This window comes from Falco rusticolus, chromosome 1 (genome assembly GCF_015220075.1).
Source record: "Falco rusticolus isolate bFalRus1 chromosome 1, bFalRus1.pri, whole genome shotgun sequence".
Lineage (NCBI taxonomy): Eukaryota > Metazoa > Chordata > Aves > Falconiformes > Falconidae > Falco > Falco rusticolus.
Genome location: NC_051187.1, coordinates 23,432,365 through 23,450,882, shown reverse-complemented (window position 1 = coordinate 23,450,882; position 18,518 = coordinate 23,432,365). Strand labels below are relative to the sequence as shown.

Below are 18,518 nucleotides of genomic sequence, written 5' to 3'. Positions count from 1 at the left end.
GCAACACTGGCCACCCCACGTTGGGACCTGGCCAGCTTGTCCCCGCACACATCCACACACCTCGCCAAGGTAAAGAGCATCACAAACCCATCCCGACGGACGGGCTGCCTGGTTTGTTCGTGGGATGCACCCTGATCAGGCTTTTTTATGCAATTATATATTTATGGTATGTCATATACGAATAATTCCCACATTCCCAAGAGACCTGCAAAGCCTGGCACTCTCCCAGCTCTGCAGCTCACAGCGGGGATCCAGCCAGTGCTGAAACACCCTCCCCACCCTGCTCCCTTGGCTCTTCTGCATTGCCCCTTCCTTCCCTCTTGGGCCCAGGCTTTTGAAGGCAGTCAGAGGGTTTGATTACCGCCGTTAATGGAAATATCACCTCCAAGTCCTCTAAGTGGTTTCAGAAAACCTCGGTGACTGTCAGTCCCTGAAGAAAGGGATACCATCTCCCTTTTCTGTCTGTGAAGCCCACGGCAGGCGCTGGTGGTGAGCACTGAATGACAGCCAGCAGCAGCAAAGCCTGCGCAGGGGCCCAGGGCAGCTGGTGGGAGCACCCGTTATCCCCCTCCCGTGGTGTGGGAGTGCCTGTTCCCAAAGCCAGCACACAAACAGGGGCAATGCCCGCGCTTCAGGCTCAGGGAGACCCGCATGGCCCCAGCAGGGCTCGGTAGCACACCCCAAATCCCAAATGGTGATGGGGAGTTGTGCCCCGGAAAGCAAAACACCCAGTTCTGCAGCTGGTCCAGCCACATGGCCTGAACTGCCCCGAAGCACCACGCAGGACTAATTCAACCTGCTGAGCAGTGCAGGGCAACGTTGGGGCTCGCCACACCGTTTTCACAACCCAACCTCGCTTTTCCTACCCGGGTCAGTGTGTGGCCCTAGAGGTGCTGCTGGGGGACAAGCCGGGGGCATGGCCTCTACCCCCAACCATGGGGGCTCCAGCGGGGACCTCCCGAGCAAGAAGCGCTGCTGCCGCTTGAGCCTCCACAGATTGGGCCCAGAGGGAGCTCTGCAACCCACTGGGTTACACATCAACAGCCATATGGTCATCTACATTTTAATTGCAGAAGCTTTATTGCTGGGGATGATGCATGTGCTGGAACGGCACCAGCTCGTCTCTCGGAGCCGGGGCTGCAGGGCCGCCTGCTAGAAAAATCATCTTTTTTTTCTTTTAAATAGACTTGCCAGGGAAAAGGGTGAGAGATTCTCTGCAGAGCCCCAACACAGCGCTTATGAAAGAGGTATTTGTGTAGATGCGGCATCAGGGAAAAAGCTTGAAAATCACCCTCAGGGCATGGCAGAGGCTTCCCCTGGTCGGGCAGCACAGAGGATGCTCCCCTCAGTACAGGGATATTTTTTTTTTGCCCAGTTTGGGGCTGGAAAGTGAAGAAGCAATGGCCAGATCTCATCTCAACACAACGCTAACCCTATGCAGGAGCACGTCCCACCACGCTGCCCCTGCCAGGTGCCTGCTCCCTCGCTGGGGAGCCGGGCTGGGGCCAAAAGCCGCATCTGGCAGCAGCGCTGGGCAGCTCAGCGAGCCCCAGGGGCAATCCAAATCCCCAAATGGAAGCGTGAAGGTTCTTACTATAAAGCACATCAAACACTTCCTCTACCATCTTCCTGAGGAGGTACACGTCTGATCCCTGGTCCGGGGAGACCCTGAGCACGCTTCGCCCGCACTCCTTTGCCTTCTTCTGAGCCTCCACATCCTGCTCCTTCCTCTGCTGGACTCCTGCGGAGGTGAGAGGAGAAAACGGGAGATGCTGCCGTGAGAAAAGGGTTTGTGGGCCATGCCATGCATGCTTTCGAGTGGCTGTGAAGCAATCAAACCCACCAGGTGAGTCACACCAGCTTCAGCCAAGGCTGAATGCATCCCTGCCCACCAAACTCCAGGTAAGACAGCGTCTTGTGGGCACCGGGTTCCTCACCGCCCCCACAGCATCAGCAAAGTCCTCTGGCTGGGCAGGCAGGTGCCCTGGGCCTCCCACCCAGCTAGCTCCCTGGCTCGGATGGGGTCACAGCCCCCGGCAGCCCTCGACGTACAGGGGAAGGTGCTGGCATGGGCAGTGGTGCCAGCAGCGCAGCTGGGAGTGGAGTCGGTCATCCTGTGTGTGCCCCCCCCTTTCCTGGTTTTACCCTCTCAGCTGCACTGAAACTGTTGTGATTAATTGGGCAGCACATTTCTTTTCTCTGGTTTCAATCTGCTTAGCCTTCAATCTCTCAGGAAAAGAAAATCCGCCTTTCTTGGAGGCTTTTTTACCCTTCAGCGTCTCGTAGCTCAGTAATACCAGCTATTTCCTGCTAATTTCCCCCATTAAACCTCAAATAAAGCATATCTTCAGCAATGACTTCCTTGCATCTCTAAACGTACAGAAAATTAAACACTACAAGTGCATTATTGCTGTTCTATCCAAAGCAATTCGCAAGGGATTTTCGGTGGCGAAGGACTAATTCCTTCATCATCCTCAACAGGCTCCTGCCAGTGAGCGGCCCTGGATGCTGCTGGGTGCTCAAGGAGGGGATTGTGGATCCCTCCCGGGAAAAGAGCCTGTGGCTGGGACATCGCTGGGATGGGGGCGAGAGCAAGCTGGGGCACCCACAGAACTAGCCATAAGAAAGAGGACAGCCACCCAACACCAGGCAACCTCTGGCAAGCTCTGCAGGCCTCCCACAGCACAGGGACACGGGCCCTGGAAAACTTTTTTGAGGTGTTTTACCAAGGTGGTGAAACACATCTGCATCCACACCCTCTCATGAGTGACTCTCCCTCCTGGCTGCGCGCTAACTCTCCTCCATTGACATTAATCCTGATCACTGTCAAGTCCCCTCGTGCATCAGGAAAGGCTGAGCCAGAGGTTCAGATAAAGGAAGGCGTTCAAGTGAGGTCTGCGCACCCAGAGAGATAAGAGGCTTCTTACATCTCCCAGAGATGTCTGCTTTAGATTATTTCAGATCCTTTCTAAGGGGGCAGCTAGACCATAAATCAGAGGCACTTTCAGGGATGCTTTCCACTGCGTGCCAGTTGTAAGAGCTTTACGGAGCTGAGCTGAGCCTGGGCCATTTATAATTCAAGACAGAGTTATCACGTTTCACCCTGTCTCCAACATCAGCTGCTTCGCCCGAACCCCATCGTCACGACTATGTGCTTTCAACCAGATGTGACCATTTCATTTTGACAAAGGTGTAAATGAAACTAAAGGAGAGGGGAATCGGGATCTAATGTCAGGCACCTTGCCGCAGCACAGCGGTAGGTCACTGCCTAGGATATATGTATATATAGTTCTAAAAGTGAGATTTGCAGATGGTCATCAATATTGTGAGCTGTAGCAAGACACAGTTGGCATTTAATATCTATGAGGGAGCTCTCTCCCGCTGGCCATCCCGCTGCCGCTCACCGCCGGGGACCTCCTGCCTCTCACAGGTGGTGGGAAGAAGAAGCAGAGTCAACCGTGAATGCAGGAAACATCCCCAAAATGCCTCCTGTCCTGCAAAACGCAACGCACCAAAGCAAAGAACAACTAACAGCGGCTGTCCTGGCTGCGAGTGCGTGGCAGAGGTGGCAGGCAGCTGCCCAGAGCAGGCAGGACAGGGGCGCAGAGCACAGCCTTGGCAGGGAGACGCTCCTGCAAAGCCGTGCTGGCTCACCCCGCACATGTGTGGTGAATAACCCGAGCAGACAGCGACCCTGGCAGCTTTACAGCGCTCATGTTTTCACTAGAGCAAACCCTTCCTGAGCAATCTCTCCAGTGGATTAAGCACCAATATGGTTTCCATCAACACGGTGCGTGTGCACACACAGCCAGGTCGTTTCTCCCCACTGACATCCCACCATGGGCAGCGTGTGCGAGCAGATGCAGGACTGGGGTTCCCCCAGGTCTGGGGTCTGCCCCGCCCCCCCCCAAGCCAGATCCCATCCCAGCTCCTGCACGGAGTGGGGAAAGCAGCAGCTGGCGTGCCGTGGCTGACACCGTCCAGTCCAAGAAATACGGGTCCCCATTTACAGCAGAGGTCCCACCTTCCCCTCAGCTCCCAGGCTGTTTTCAAGGAGCTGGCAGAGGCATGGAGCTGGGACAGAGGGCTGGGTGCCAGCCTCGCCACATGCAGGGCTTCCACCAGTCACACACGGCCCTGGTGTCTCTGATCTGAGACCGGGGAGACCACAGCTCCTGCTCAGGGCTCCCTTTCACCACTGTTAGCCCCTCAAAAAAAAAAAAAAGCAACTCCACAACCAACGTTCCCAGCTCCCAAATCCATCCCTGTTTTTCCAAAACCAGGAAAAAAGCCTTGGCTCAAGAAAGCCTCTCTGGGGGATCGCTAGGACAAACTATTTCTGCTAAGTCCCCAAAAGCCACTCCAGCACACTGGCCGTGCTGCCGCAGGCTGAGAGCACCGGGGGAGCAGAGCAGCCATCCAGCCCCGTGCCATCCCAGGGATGCTTCAGAGAGGCGAGCTGGGGCGCACGGTGCCCCCCCTGTGAGGGAAAAGGCTCTGGCCGTGGTTCCCACACGCTTTCTCCATCACTTCCACCACTGCTCAGCCCCATGGACAGACAGCAGTGTGGTGCCCCCCTGAACCACAACGTCTCCGTGCGCAGGGGGGTCCCAGCTGCCACAACTGCAACACCAACCTCGTTACGGGAGAAGACCGTGCTGGTGCGGATACTCACGGCAAAACTTCTGGAAATCAGCTTGCAGCTCCTTGCGGGTGCTGAGGAAGACCCGTCCCTTCTCGGTGCCCACCACGAAGGCGCTCTCCTCGTGGACGGCGATGCAGGCCACCTCTGCGTTCAGCTTGGAGAGCGCCGAGCACTGCAGGGAGGCAACCAGGTCAAAGCGGCTGTGGGAGCATCCCTGCTTGGCACCCCCCTGCCATTTTCCAGTGGGATTTTTTGCTTCCCATCAAAAGATTCCCCCATCAAAAGCAATGTTCTGGGTTGGGTCAGAATTTTATGGGGTTTATGACATCCCCAGCAACTTTACAGCTCCAGAAGGGCATCCAGCTGCACTGTGCTTTGCTGGAAAACAAGAACTATTTACCCATCATTTCGCTTCACTTTTTCCTATCCTAAAAGTAAACATTTTATAGTATTTCTTTAAAGGAAAACATTCCTGTAAAAAAAAAAAGCCACCAACCAACAACAATTTGTATTTTTCCACCAGCTCTAATGAAATAAGGAGCACGGGAATCTTATTTCAGCTGCAGAGCACTAATATGGTCAAAGTCTGGATTAGTTGAACGATTCTTCTTGTACAGTTATGCAAAACATTAAAGAGATGGAAAAGACTTCCTCCATTAATCCATTTTATGTAACATGCGCTTCCTGCTCTACATAATACACACGTATATGAGTTTTTATTATTATTATTTTTTATATTATAAAAGTTATGCAGTGCTGGCAGCCTGAGTCATATTCCCATAGCTATAGCACTGACACTATGAAGATGCTATCCCCAGGTCACGATTTAAATGGGTAAAAGGGGGGGTTTCCCATCGCCAGTCCCAGTTAGACACATCGCCTGCCCCTGGCACCGTGGAGGGGCTGGAGGATGCTGGCAGCCAGGGGGAGAGCAGGACAGCAGCTGCCCAGGGACCAGCTCCCCCTGAGCTACCTTCAGCTCCCTGCACACATTTCCAGCGAGCTTGAATTGCGTGGGCTTAAACCAGTCTCTATACTGGGTCATTTTAGCTCCTGCTCACCTTCTTCGAGAAGGAGGTATTGAATCACATCGCCCAAAATAGATATTTTTACGAAAGCACCTTTCAAAAACCAGTAGCAAATGAAAGCATTTTGTTCAAAGAGCCCAATACATAAAAAATAAACACAAAATCTAAGGGATGTGAGAACTGGAGGCAGACCAAATCCAAACCCTATGCCCGCTTGGTGACACGCATGTGGTGCCGTGGTTTATTTATCACACACGCAGGCAGCCAGGATTCAGTGGGTGCAGAGCCTGGTGCTGGTGAAGTGCTGGGATAAAGGCTGAATTTCAGGAGCAGCCTGGCCCCCTGGCCCTGGTGTAAGCACCTAATGAGGACTGCGGTATAATGTATATTCGTTAAGAAGCCAAACTATGATAACACAATTTGCTGTACAGGATGGCATGTATATAAATCACCAAAGCTGCCTGGGGTGGGTCAGCGCTGGGGAACCTGCTCCTTAGTGGGGCGGTGATGGTCAAAGAGAAGGAAATTAGTAGGAGTGAAAAAACCCCTACCTGCACAGAGAAGACAACACATCCAAGACAAAAATATTAAATGTGACTTGGCTTTAAAAAGGAAGGGCTATTTAGCACGTCGCATTGCATTAGACAGTTGTTACTACACACCCACTTTCCCTTCTTGATCACATTCACAGTTAAAAATAAGATTAGCTCTGGTCCACAAGACTTAATCCAGACAGTTATCTTGTTTATGTAAGCACGGCTGACTTAGGCAAGGTTTCCACCGGGAATTCTACGTCAAAAGATATGAAAGTTATTTTCTTTGTTCTCGGAGATAAAAGCCATTGTTCTCCTGTTGTGTAAAAGCTCACGGTAACATTGGTAAAACATCAAGAAAAAACCCAACCAACCACCCTACATTCAGTTGATACCAACATAAATATTAATGGGAAAACAATACACATCTGAGATTAACTTGGGCTGACTTTATGATCCTTATGGCTGTCAGGGCAGAAGAGGATTTTTATTTCCCAGCTCCAGCAACTCCCTGGGCTTTCTGGCAGTGGAGGCGAGCGGGACGAGCTCGACAGCGCTCCTGCTTCGGCCCTGCTCCCAGCCAGCCCCATCACAGGGAGGTGAAAGGATGGAGGGGGACGGGAGCCTTACCATGGAGTCTAAGGCAGACACTAAGCTGGTGATGATTTCGTCTTTCTGGGGAAAAACCATATTCCACCGGTCAGCTCTGGAGGTGCCAAGAGTCACGTCTAAAGGCTTCCCTGCCAGGGCCATATTCACCTGAAAACAGGAAAAAAAAAGATTTTTAGATATGCATCCCTGTTACTAATGGAGAGCCAGTGCTGAGCATCACCAGTGCAGCCCCATCACCGGCGTGTGCCATGGGCTACGGCGCAATGCTGGCATAGACAGAGAGGAAACTGAGGCACTGAGAGAGGCCAGGGCCAGCCCGAGCCCCATGTTCCCCACGTCTCCTCTGCTAAAGGCAGCTAATTGCAGACGCTGCTGAGCCATAAGCAAACCCCAGAGCCAATGCTGTGTGTCCCAGCAGCGGCCAGGTCACCTCTGCCCTCGGGTCTCACCCCTGGGGAGAATCCACCACTGCGTGGGGCGTGCTGGACGCCTGCCTGGTGGGACAGCCCGGCTGAGCAGGCTGCGGCCGTGCCGAGCTGGAGGATGCCATGCTAAAGCAGACACGGAGCGCTGGCGTGCCCGAGCTCTGCAGGCAGCAGAGAGCAGGGGGTGATGCATGCGTCCCCGCACAGACCCCCGTGCTGGTTGTCCCCACGCCTCCCTCCCCATACCCTGGGCAAAAGGACAGCCTGGCAGCCAAAGGTTTCCCTGAAATGGGCCAAAGCCACAGGGTGCTCTGCCTTCACCCCAAGGGAGAGAGGCAGCTCGTGGTGAGGGGCTCCACCATCACATCATCCCACCCGCAGCGCCTGGGGGACCGTGCTGGTGAGAGCAGGACCGGGCAGTGCGCAGGGACCCTGCACCCAAGAGGGGCTCAGCCCCAGGAGCTCCATCCTTCACTGCAAAACGGGGGAAAACAGGGAAAAATGCGTGCTGGAACTGCACCAGGTCCCTGCGCCCTGGTGTGCCCATTTCACCATGACACACAGCGATGCTGGCACTGCAGGGGAAACTGAGGCAGGGGCTTGCCCCGCATAAATCACCCCACTCCCACACTGGGGCACCCACACCTGATACAGCATCACTCCCCAGCACCCAACACAGTCCCTCCCAGCTATTGCCCCTCCACCTGTAGGGCAGCGTCCTGCTGCCCAGCTTTAATCCTGCGAATAAAGGGTGGCAAATTAGCCGGCAACACTCAGGAGCCACTCAAACCAGATCGTAAATCATGTGCTCACAAGCGGATAAAAGAGGCTGGAGAATTTCTAACAAGGCTAGACGGGCAGGAGCCAGGGAATATGAATGAAGCTGCCTGCACATAACTCGATTTGCGGCTCAGTTGATAACCACAGCCGCTCAGCCCTGCTGAAAACGAGGGGTAAAAGTCAGCAGCAAAAACCCAAATTCACCTTCCCGCCCTGGTCTGCACCCACGTCCAAGCAGAAGGAATCTGCACGCAAAGCAGGGCTGTGCTGCCCCACGCAACTGGGGAAATGGGGGAAATGGGAGGTTTGGGCCCAAAACAGCAGCACCCCCCACCCCACCCCCCCTCACCCCACCCCCCTGCCAGCATCTCTAGCATCTCTGCAGGTGCCCGAGCATGCTCAGGGCAGGGGTTTTCTTAATGAAGCTGATGGACAGCTCTTCTCCCCCAAGATCTTGGGGGAAATAAAACCAGAACCAGGCACCAGCCTGGCAAACAAAGCAGGAAACTGAGCTCATGGTCCTGCAGCCTGGGTGCTACCGCCCTCTGGCACAGCCCCGCCGACGTCCCCACGCTGGGGACAGGGCTCTGCCAGGCACCTCCAGCATCACCAGGATTGCAGCAACGAAGGAAATGATCCACCCTGCTCCAGTCCCGCGGTCTGGGCATGCACGGATGGACGGGTGGACAAGGGACCACTTCACATGTAAGCTCCCGAGCAGCTCCCTGCACACAGCCCTGCCAGCGCACGGAACTCATGATTCCTTCTTTTAATCAATGCCGTGTTAATAAGCGGTGCCTTGTCGCAGCTGGCAGGGAGCAGCACGGCAATGGCAATGCCGGTCCTGAGCCGCTGCTCTCCTGGCTCCCAGGACACCAGGCAGCTGCAACCCTGGGCTGGGGACCTGGGGGCTGCCATCGGGAAAGGACCCAGTCCAGGGTGCATCATAATGCCCCCACAAGCACCCACTTGGAAAACAGCCTTATTTGGATGCCCACACGTATTTTGGAGTGCCCTAATTATTATTAAATATGACTGTTATGACAGGGATGTTCTTGCCACTTTCCAGTGGCATTTTGGAGAACTGGTCCCGGCCTCGGTGGGGCTGGTCGTGGCCCCTCCGAGACCTGAAGCTGCACCAACCTGCTTGGCCATGGCCTCCCACGGAAAGCGGCACTTACGGGGAAGAGATGCTCCTCCCTCAGCTGCAAAATGCAAAGCCACAAGCTGGATCCAGCCCCAGAGGGAGAACCAAAGGGAAAGCCCAGGATAACATCAGCGGGAAGTGGGGCAGGGTCCCTCACCCACTCCCTGCTCTGCAGAGACTGGGACAAAAGTAATCCTTTTCACCTGGCTGAGGGTTTCATAGAAAGGGAGAATCACTCAACAAGAAAAAAAATTATAATAAAAATATGACCCAAGTAATACAGCAGGACTTTAAGGGATGGAGGGGACAATATTCCTGGTAAAGCTTTTAATCATTTGTGGTCACGAAGAGCAGTGACAGCAGATTTAGAAAAGGGGGAAATAAAAGGGATGAAAAAAACTTCACGGCAAGTGCTAGGCTTATACAAATCAAATTAAGACATACAGCTTGAAGTTGTTTGTCTAATCAAAGGGAAAGTAATCTTTAGGAAAACTGGGGTAAACCATTCTTATAGCAGTTAGGGCCGGCAGCAGGGAGCGAGGTGGGTAGGATGGGTGCAGAGCATTCCATTCCCTTCCCAGGACTCCACATGCCCATCCTGCTGAAATCCCACCCCAAGGCACCCACCAAGGGATGAGTTCCCCCTCCCAGCCCACAGTGGGGGCTCAGCTCCGGCCCCAGCCCCATCCCACCTCCTAGGGGCGCAGGGTGACTCAAGGACTGTCACACTGCTGTCATGGGGCCAAAGCAATGTTTGCAGATTGTTTTTATTTTTATATATAAGAAACAAAATTATATTTTATTTTATTATTGTTGAATTATTTCCCCCTCTCTCCAGAATGATTCTTGCAGGGATAGGATGAGCAGTGCAGGGACAGGGGTGCTGCACCATAGGCGGCACAGGATGCCGTCGCCTGCTCGGCTCTTACAACACCTTCCTCACCTCCCTTTATAATCCTGGGAAAGATTAGAAATTTGGCCCTGGGGGAGTTTCGCTCGTGAATCACCTGCGCAGCAGCAAAGGCAAACCCAGGCGTGTGGGGAGGCTCCCGAACCCCTGCAGAAATGGCAGCGGTCCCCCCAGCCCCGCGCCCGCAGCAGGCGCATCCCCTCTCCATCCCTCCGACCGCTGCTGCAGGGCAGCATCTCTCCCCAACATAAACATCCTCCCGTCTTGCACGCTGCGTCACCATTTCCAAAGCGTTTCAAGAAAACAAAACAGTAAAAGAAAAAAACGAAACCAAAACCAAGCCAATGACAACCCCCCCAAAAGAAATTTCTAAGCAGAAAACTGTCTCGTTATAGCCCTCAAATTATAAACAGGTTCAATTAGGAGAAATTGAGGGGAGATGACTGTGAGCCAGCACGGTGCGGCTCCAGCATCGCCTGCCAGGCTGGGGCTTGACTCGTGGCAAAGACAGATGCTGGAAGCTCCCAGTATTGACTTAAGGATGGGAGACCTTCCATCTCCCTTCTTGCACATCTTTTCAAGCCTTACAGTGATTTCCACCCCCCCACTACCACCAGAAGCACCAGCATCTTATTTATTAGGCCGAGCTGATGTTTCCACACGGCCATGGCAGAACTTGGGGAAGGACCACCACTGCCATCCTCCCCACAGCTTTCACCTTGGAGCGTAAAAGCCTTATTTAGCATAAACCCCCCAAATCCTGTTCCCCAAAGGAAGCTGGGCGCTCATCAGGGACTCACAAAACTCAGATAAACTTCTTGCTGGCTCTCCCCATGCCCATCACTCCTCTGGGCCACCCTTGCCATCAGAAAAAAAACCCAAACCAATAACCCCTTTTTTATGTATTACCCCAGTGCAGTGAGAGACACCACGAGATGGGAAGAGCCAAATGCCCAGGAGGGACCAAGGACATCCTACAAATGTTTCTTATTACATTGACTTCTACCAATACTGGGTGTTTCTTTCTACCAATACTGGGTTTAAACCAATTCATTTGGGCTTTTTCCTGGAGGTCTACGGCACCTTATAAATGTAACCCTGCCAACTTTCACCACATGAAGCATCTCCTGCAACAAGGAGCTGGTGAGGATACCAGACCACTCAAAACCACTGCAGGGCAAATCATGCAACCACCGGTGCCCTGACCCAAACCCGTAAGTGCCAGGTGGGTGCAACGGCCGCATCTTCCAGCTCAGCCTAAACCACCAGCTGCATCCAAGGGTGACAAGCTGGAGGACACTGGCTCAGCCACAGGACCGAGGTCTGATGGCAAAAAAACCCCAGGGGAGCAGCATGGAGAGCCCCGAAGAGATGCTACCACTGCTGCTTTCTTGCCCTACGGACATTACAGCATCACCACCATGGAAATCCCCCTGTGCGCCCGCCCGGGATGTTTATAAAGCCTCCAACCGCATGGGCTGGCTCCCAGTTCAGGGAGCTAAACAGGAATTTAAATTAATGAGCTTTGACTGTTCAGCGTGGCGCGGGTAGGGGGAGATGAGGGAGACGAAAAAGAATCAAAAAAACGCCCATCGTGCCAGTCCTGGCTGCAGCTCCACACAAGAGTGGCTAGAAATTATCTGCTTATTCCTTTTTCCAGGAAAATTGTGCCTGTTGCTTCAGCAGTGCTGGTGAGACCATGGGAAGCCCAAGTGAGCCAGCCCCAATTTCAGCAAAATAGTTTAAAAAGGAATATAGATGATATAGATATATATATTGGAGGTAGGTCTTGAGATGGATTTTGGGCTATTTACCTCCCCGGGAAGAGGAGGGACAGCCTGGGGTACGTTAGAGCAGGGGAAAGCACTGCTCGGGGTGGGAGACTTTTCAAGGAGGTATCTGGGCTCCAGGGCCACCCGAAATGCTCGACGAGCCACAGGGACACTGGGCACCACATTCAGCTGCCTCCATCCCCTGGGAAGCAAGGGAGCAGGACCGGCACCCACAGCCCGTCTGGAGGGAGGGCAGCCCCTGCGTGTGAACGTAACGATGACCCACATGTAACGATGAGACGACAGTGATTGTATTTGTAATTGCCTTTTACTCCAGGAGGGCATATTTAAAGGGGATTTTTAAAAATTACACCAGCCCTGGAGGATATTTAAGCAATTAGCCCTGGCTATCATTAAGCATGCTTTAAAATCAATCAGGAGCCATCCTGATATGAGCCAGAGGGACAAATAATGTCCTTTGCTAGTGCCGGGACAGCAAACAAGGGGTCTGCCCCTGGTGTCCCCATTGAGGACATCGCTTTGGAGCAGGACCCACACTAAGGGTTATCTCCCCACTGAGGCAGGGGCAGCAACTCGGAAGGTTCTCTGTCCCCCTCCATCATGGAGGCTTTTGAGGTCCCTTTTTCAGCAGGTGGCTGTTAGCAGCGAGGTGCCCAGTGAGCACCCCTGGAACCCACACAAACCACAGCGGGGCAAAAGCCAGGGGTAGGGACCACGCTTGAATTTCATCTTGTAGGTTATTTTTTTTTCTATTCGCTTCCATCAACACCAGTATCTGCAGAACCAGCCAATATACCGAAGCTGTCTCGGGCATGGGAGCACCGTGGCATGGCCCCATGCTTACCAAGTAACTGGCCTTGCGGTTTTTGCTGCAGCGGTGGAGATTTCTGCTCGGCATGGGCAACATGCTCGCGGCAGCATGGCTTTAACCTACCTGTGCCCCCCAGCTAAACCCTAATCCCACACACCCAGCTCAGTGCCCGCCTCTGGCCCCTGTGGCTGCATCCTTTCCATCCCGAGCTGGTGCGGGGCAAAGCCACACAACTCCCACTGCGGCGGTATATTGCTTCATTAGTGATGCTTCGTTAGCAGGCGGTTGGTGAGCTGCACATTCTGCACCGATACCAGTGGTACAGCAGATAACTGTGGTCCAAGGCACTCACAACATGCCCAGAAACACCCTCAAATGTCTAAACACCCCAAAAAGCCCTTAGATTCCTAATCCCTGCCCCATGCATGGGTGCCCCTGCAGTACAGCCCTCCCAGGGCAGGTGGGGGGGCTCTGGGTTCTGGGGGACCCCAGGTGCCACAATGCTAACGCACCCGCTGCAAAAAAGCATCTGCTGAGGACACATCTGCATCCCCCAAAGGTGGGTGCCGGTGCACCCCCAGCCCCATAATCTGGTCCAACTGCTGCCCCATAACTACTGCCAAATCTCTCCCCACATCCACAAACTCCCCCTCTTTTTTTGGGGGGGGGGGGGGGGGGGGGGAGGAGGTGCTACTTTTCAAGCTGATACCTTTTTGCAAAAGCCTGAGAGCAGCAGAGCTGGGAGGCAAACAGCCTCCGGCACACTCCAGGGCACCCGACTGCTTGTGCCCACACACCCCCTGTGCCCGCAGCCCTTACCTCGCCAGCTCTCTCAGACCCCCCGTATTTTTCCCCTAACTCCTTCCAGCCAGGTAGTACCGGGTAGAACAAGCTCCCACGACCGGACACCTCCTCCCCTGTTTTATTTTACCGACAAAACCCAGGGCACCTGCTGGAAAAGCTTCTCACGTACACCCCGGCACCACAACATCCACCGGCATCGCCGCCTCGGCTCTGCTTTCCCAGATAATCTGGTGCCCGCTGTGGTTTAGTCCCACTTAGAAAAGAAGCAAAGAGCAAACCGGGGGCTCCCGTGGGGGACGCGTCCGCTGCATGAATTTAGCTTCCCCCCCCCCCAACCAGGGTGTTGCATTCTGCTGCTGCCTTGGTTTTCTTAAGCCTGGCCTAGGCGGGCACACAAATATAATAGAGTAAAATTACAGTAGGGGTTCTGTCTAGTGCAAAGAGAGACGGAGCGGGATCAAGTGCCCTTCAGAAGCTGCATCTCATCTCCCCCAGGATAAACACTTTCATGTCACGGCGGCTGCTGGGGGGGATCGCTCTGCCTGCGGAGCTCGAGCAGCATGGCTTTCAGCTCTAGACAAGTTTCCACGCCGCAATCTCGTGGCAGGCAGGCACAGAAGCTCTCGCTTCAAGCAACTGCCTCTTCATTTATTAAAGAAATTAATAATAAAAAAAAAAAGGCGGGGGGTGGGGGGAAGTAAGCATTAATCCAAGCGTTCCCACCATTGCAGGGGAGGGATGCTGTGAGCGCTGTGCATGGAAAGTGGCCGTGGCTGGTGGCAGCGAGGCCAGAGATGGACTTCACAGTGCCCAATGGGTGAGTCAAGGCACCCAGCCATGGGGACCTGGGCGCCTGCGTGGCTCTCCGCATTCAGCCTCCCTGCCCAGGGGGATGCCCAGCCCCAAAGCCTGGCCCGTGACGGGGAGCTCAGCACCCCTTCCCACATCAGAGCAAAGCCCGTGCTTTGCCATTCCTAGAAGAAGCAGCGGGCAGCAAGGGCACGGAGCGGCATCCCACGCGCCAGGGCTCGGGTTGCACTTCCCAGAAGCGGGCAGCCGGGGAAGCCAAAATTAGCAGGCGACTAATTCTGCCCCTCGGTACATCCCCTGCTCCTGCACCACCATGACTGCTGCTTATCACCAGAAGATGCCGGCAAGCCCTTGCCTAGAGAAAAAATGAGATGAAACGAGCCCAGAAGCCACAGGACAACTTGCAAGGCAGGTCTTGGGGTTGCACCAAGCTCAGTCCCCAGGCCTGTATCACCTCACCCCCCCCACATCGATACCCGGGTCCAGCTCTGCACACCCCAACGGGCGCTGGGGCAGGGAAGGCAGGCAGATACAGTTCCCAGCCTCCGGTTCAGCGCTGTAAGCTAACGCTGGGGTTATTTAAAGCCCGAGTTTTAGCAGCATTCAGCTACTGGTTGCGTGATCAGGATAAAAAATCGCAATCCTAATTCCTGGCCCCCCGGTGCCTATGGCAACTGGTATCCGTCTCCTTGGAAACTAATCTCGTGGTATTTGAACAATGTACCAAGGGCCTTTAATCTCCCAAACACTGTAAATCTTTATTCTAGCCTGCTCTCCTCCTACCCCAAGAGCCAACATAAAAAGCCCGTTGTTTTCCATGAAGTCACCAAGAGCCTAACTTGAATTTTATATTACACAGACACATCTTTTTGCTTTTTTTTTCCTTCCCTTTCACACCCCCCCCCCCGCTAAATTAAGGAAAAATCCCATGTTCACGATGCCCACAGGTGCACCAGCACTGGCCCCACACCACAGTACAAGGTTTGCTTTCTCTGAACGGTGCCCAATGCTCTGTCCCGGCTATCGCCTCAGTTGGTGTGCCCACCTTGTGTCTGTCTAACCACGTACTGCTCCATGTAATAGTAACAAATAATGATAATTCTGAATTATCTAGCAGAAAAATCCCCAAACTGCAAATAGAGAGAGACGCAGCGCCCAGGCAGGGGGGACATGAGTTTGCAAGGGCTCAGCATAGGATGGCCCAGCCTGGTCCTCACCATGAAAGGGGATGCTGGCGTCTTGCTCCACAACACTCAACCCCAAGGTTTTATTCTTTTACAAAGCTGCTGTTGATGGCACTGATCCATCCCAACCCCCGACTCCAGCCCATGGCCACCACTGCTCAGCACCGGCCTTCTGCTCTGCCCAAGGAGGTCCCCGATAGAGAGCCGCTACCTAATCTCATTAGTTTATCCCTAATATTTCTCTCTGGCTATTGGTGTCTCAGTGTCGAGTATTCCCTGTGTTTCAGGATGGGCTATTTGCTAATCCCACGCCTGGATAAGAATATAATCTCCGCCACATAAATAAGCTCAATAAAAAAAATAAAATTACTTTCTAAGAGGATGAAAGGAGGCTTGGAGATGGGAGCATCCCGCGCCCTGAGCTCCCCGCTCCTTCCCTCTCCCTTCTCCCTTATTTCATGGGATAGATTGGAAAGGCAAGAGCAGGTCCGGGGTCGCCCCAGCACTCACCCACTGCCCCAGCCCGGTGGCGGGGAGCACGTGTGCTGAGAGCCGGTGCCGCTGTGCCCTGTCACCCATGGCCTTGACGCCTGCCCAGAATCGGGCATCCCACGCAGGCAGGGGACTCATCACCGGCAATGGAGGAGCCTTTGCTGAAGCCGGGCACACAGCCACCCCTGCGTGACCCTCCAAGGGAGCCAGCAGTGCCACCTGGAAGGGGGAGGCTGCCGGCAGCTGCTGCCCCAGCCAGCCTGGATCCCCATTTCCTTCCTGGGCAGCCTCTGGCCATGGCACCAGCCCCGAAACCGGCTGTTTCTCATGCAAACCCCAGCAAACCCCGCCATTACTGCGGCGCTATCAGGGATCGGCATCACCGCCGGCTGCCAGACACAAACAGCCGCGGGTGCCGCATGGCCCCCACCCAGCTCAGGCACAGGCATCACCCTCCACTGGCAGACGATGCGCCGGGAGCCACCGGGACCGGCCACGGACACTCTGGCTTCCCTGGACCCTGGCATCACAACCAGCATCACGATGGCTGCAGCGCCAGGTCCTGCTGTGCTGCTCCTGCATCCCAAGAGCAGCATCCCGGTGGCTGGGGGCGGCCCAGGGGCTGGTAGAGTCATGCACCTCCAACGTGTCCCCACCGGTGTCACCGTCCCTGCAGCTCTCATGGGGAGATTCGCTGGTGTCTAATACAGCTTGGGTGCGCACCGTACGATTTTCCCCCGCCACGTTCACGGGGGCTCAGCATTTTTGAACACGGTGCCCTGAGCACAGCAAACTCTGCTGCGCTGGGTGGCAGCCACCCAGCAGGGAGGGGACAGGCAGACAGACGGATGGGGACAAACCCACACCCAGAGACGGTGATTACACACCCATGGGTGCCAAACTGCCAATTCCCTGGCGACGCCTGTGCCCCTTGGGGCTGTGGGAGCTGCCCACGTGCATCAGTGCCTTCACCTGGGAAGGGCGATGCAGCATCCCGGGGGGTTCGTGGTGGTGCTGGGTCCCGCCTTGCCCGGGTGGTGGGATTTGGGATGCGGTGGGGTGGGAAGGCAGCAGGCATGGGGCGGAGGCGGCGGGAGCGGCTCCGATAGCCAGTGATTGGAGCCATGACTCAAAGGCTGCCCTGGGGAGCCCTGCAAGGACTGCCCCGGGCTGGCCAGGATCTGGCCCTAAACTACAGCCAGGCCCTCTCCCACACGCTGCTGCTCAGGGTTACGCCGGGACAAGGTGACCTGGCCGCTGCCACCTCCTCCCTCCCGGGCTGTGCCAGTGCTCGGGCCCCAGCATAGTGGCCTGGGCCAGCATTTCCCTTCCCCTGATGCCTCGACCCCCCCGAAGCACACAAGCCCCTTCTTGCACAGGGGAGAGCTGGCCTGTGACCAGCCCCAGCTCCCACAACTTTGGGGGGACGCCGCCTGCCTTGACAGTGGGCCAGTTCAGCTCACCGACCCCCAGCCGACCAGCCATCCCCACGCCGCTCACCCCACACCGGGGCAGCCTAGCAAGGGTAATCAGCCAGCAGAGGGGTCCCCCAACACCAGCAAGAAGGGGGCCCCCAGGGGTGCTGAGCCCCAGCCCCCGGCACCCCACGGTGCTGGCACTGCCACGACCACCGACACGGCACACGGGCACGAACCCAGCGCAGCCTGAGGTCTCGCAGAAACACCATGTTCCCCCTGCTAAATTCCGGCTTAATTCTCATTTCCATTGGTTATGAAACACATTATCTGTTGAAACTAAGTCAACAGTTGTTTGCATTAGTGTAAACACAGCGAATATTAGGACGGGGCACGCATATATTTGCATACGAAATGCTGCCTGCGCTGCCCTCTACTCCCTGGCTCTCTCCATCCCTGCAGTTAAAGACACAGGATGCAGAGAGACGGTGAAACCCAAGACAGGAGCAGCTGAGAAGCAAAACCCCCTTGTTTTTTCCCTATTTTTATTTCTGTGCAGCAAGAGAAAAAAACCCATCCCTTTAAACCCACGTAACGCACCGACATGCACACCCCCTTCATCTTGGGCCCAAACCAAAACCGCTTCAAATTCCCAATGATATGCATATCTTATCAGGCCCGCTTTGCATAGCGCATAAATATTCATTTGCTTTAATCCTGCAAGCAAACCTGCCTCGTGGCACATTTCCCTTAATCGGCAGCCTCCGGCGCCCGACGAAGCGCCAAGAGAAGCGGAGTCCCAGATTTGGAACCCTGCTTTGGGTGTGAGGGCAGGGAAATCAGCACCCAACGCCCAGCACCCAGCGCCTCTCGGGGTGCCTGGGGCAGGTTCAGGGGGTGCTGAGGCAGCTGGAAGGCACCCCGGTTCCCTGCCACTGGGGAAAACAAGAGCTTGGCTCAGACACCCCATAAATAACAGAAATAAATACATGTGCGTTGTGGTTTGGGTGTCAGAGGTGCTCAGTGCCGGTGTGGCTCTGAGATGGTGATGCTGCCAGGAGAGGGTGACACCAGGGGTGGGGACTGGCCCCCAAAAAATGAGATTTTTGGGGCTGAGCACCTTGTCACG

General features: G+C 54.9%; 1 protein-coding gene across 8 annotated transcripts in view; it reads right to left on the bottom strand.

Moving 5' to 3' along the window:
• Positions 1 to 18,518, bottom strand: part of GTF2IRD1 (GTF2I repeat domain containing 1) — a 67,739-nt gene that overhangs the window by 38,488 nt on the left and 10,733 nt on the right. For all 8 annotated transcript variants that reach the window (XR_005102219.1, XR_005102218.1, XM_037375109.1 and 5 more), the window contains exons 2-4: positions 6,837 to 6,965; positions 4,676 to 4,817; positions 1,595 to 1,741 (exon numbers count right to left, since the gene is read on the bottom strand). Coding sequence is in view for 6 of the 8 variants with exons in the window: in XM_037375109.1 (XP_037231006.1) it covers positions 1,595 to 1,741; positions 4,676 to 4,817; positions 6,837 to 6,959 (412 nt within the window). In the remaining 2 variants the exon portion in view is untranslated. The remainder of the gene's footprint in view (positions 1 to 1,594; positions 1,742 to 4,675; positions 4,818 to 6,836; positions 6,966 to 18,518) is intronic.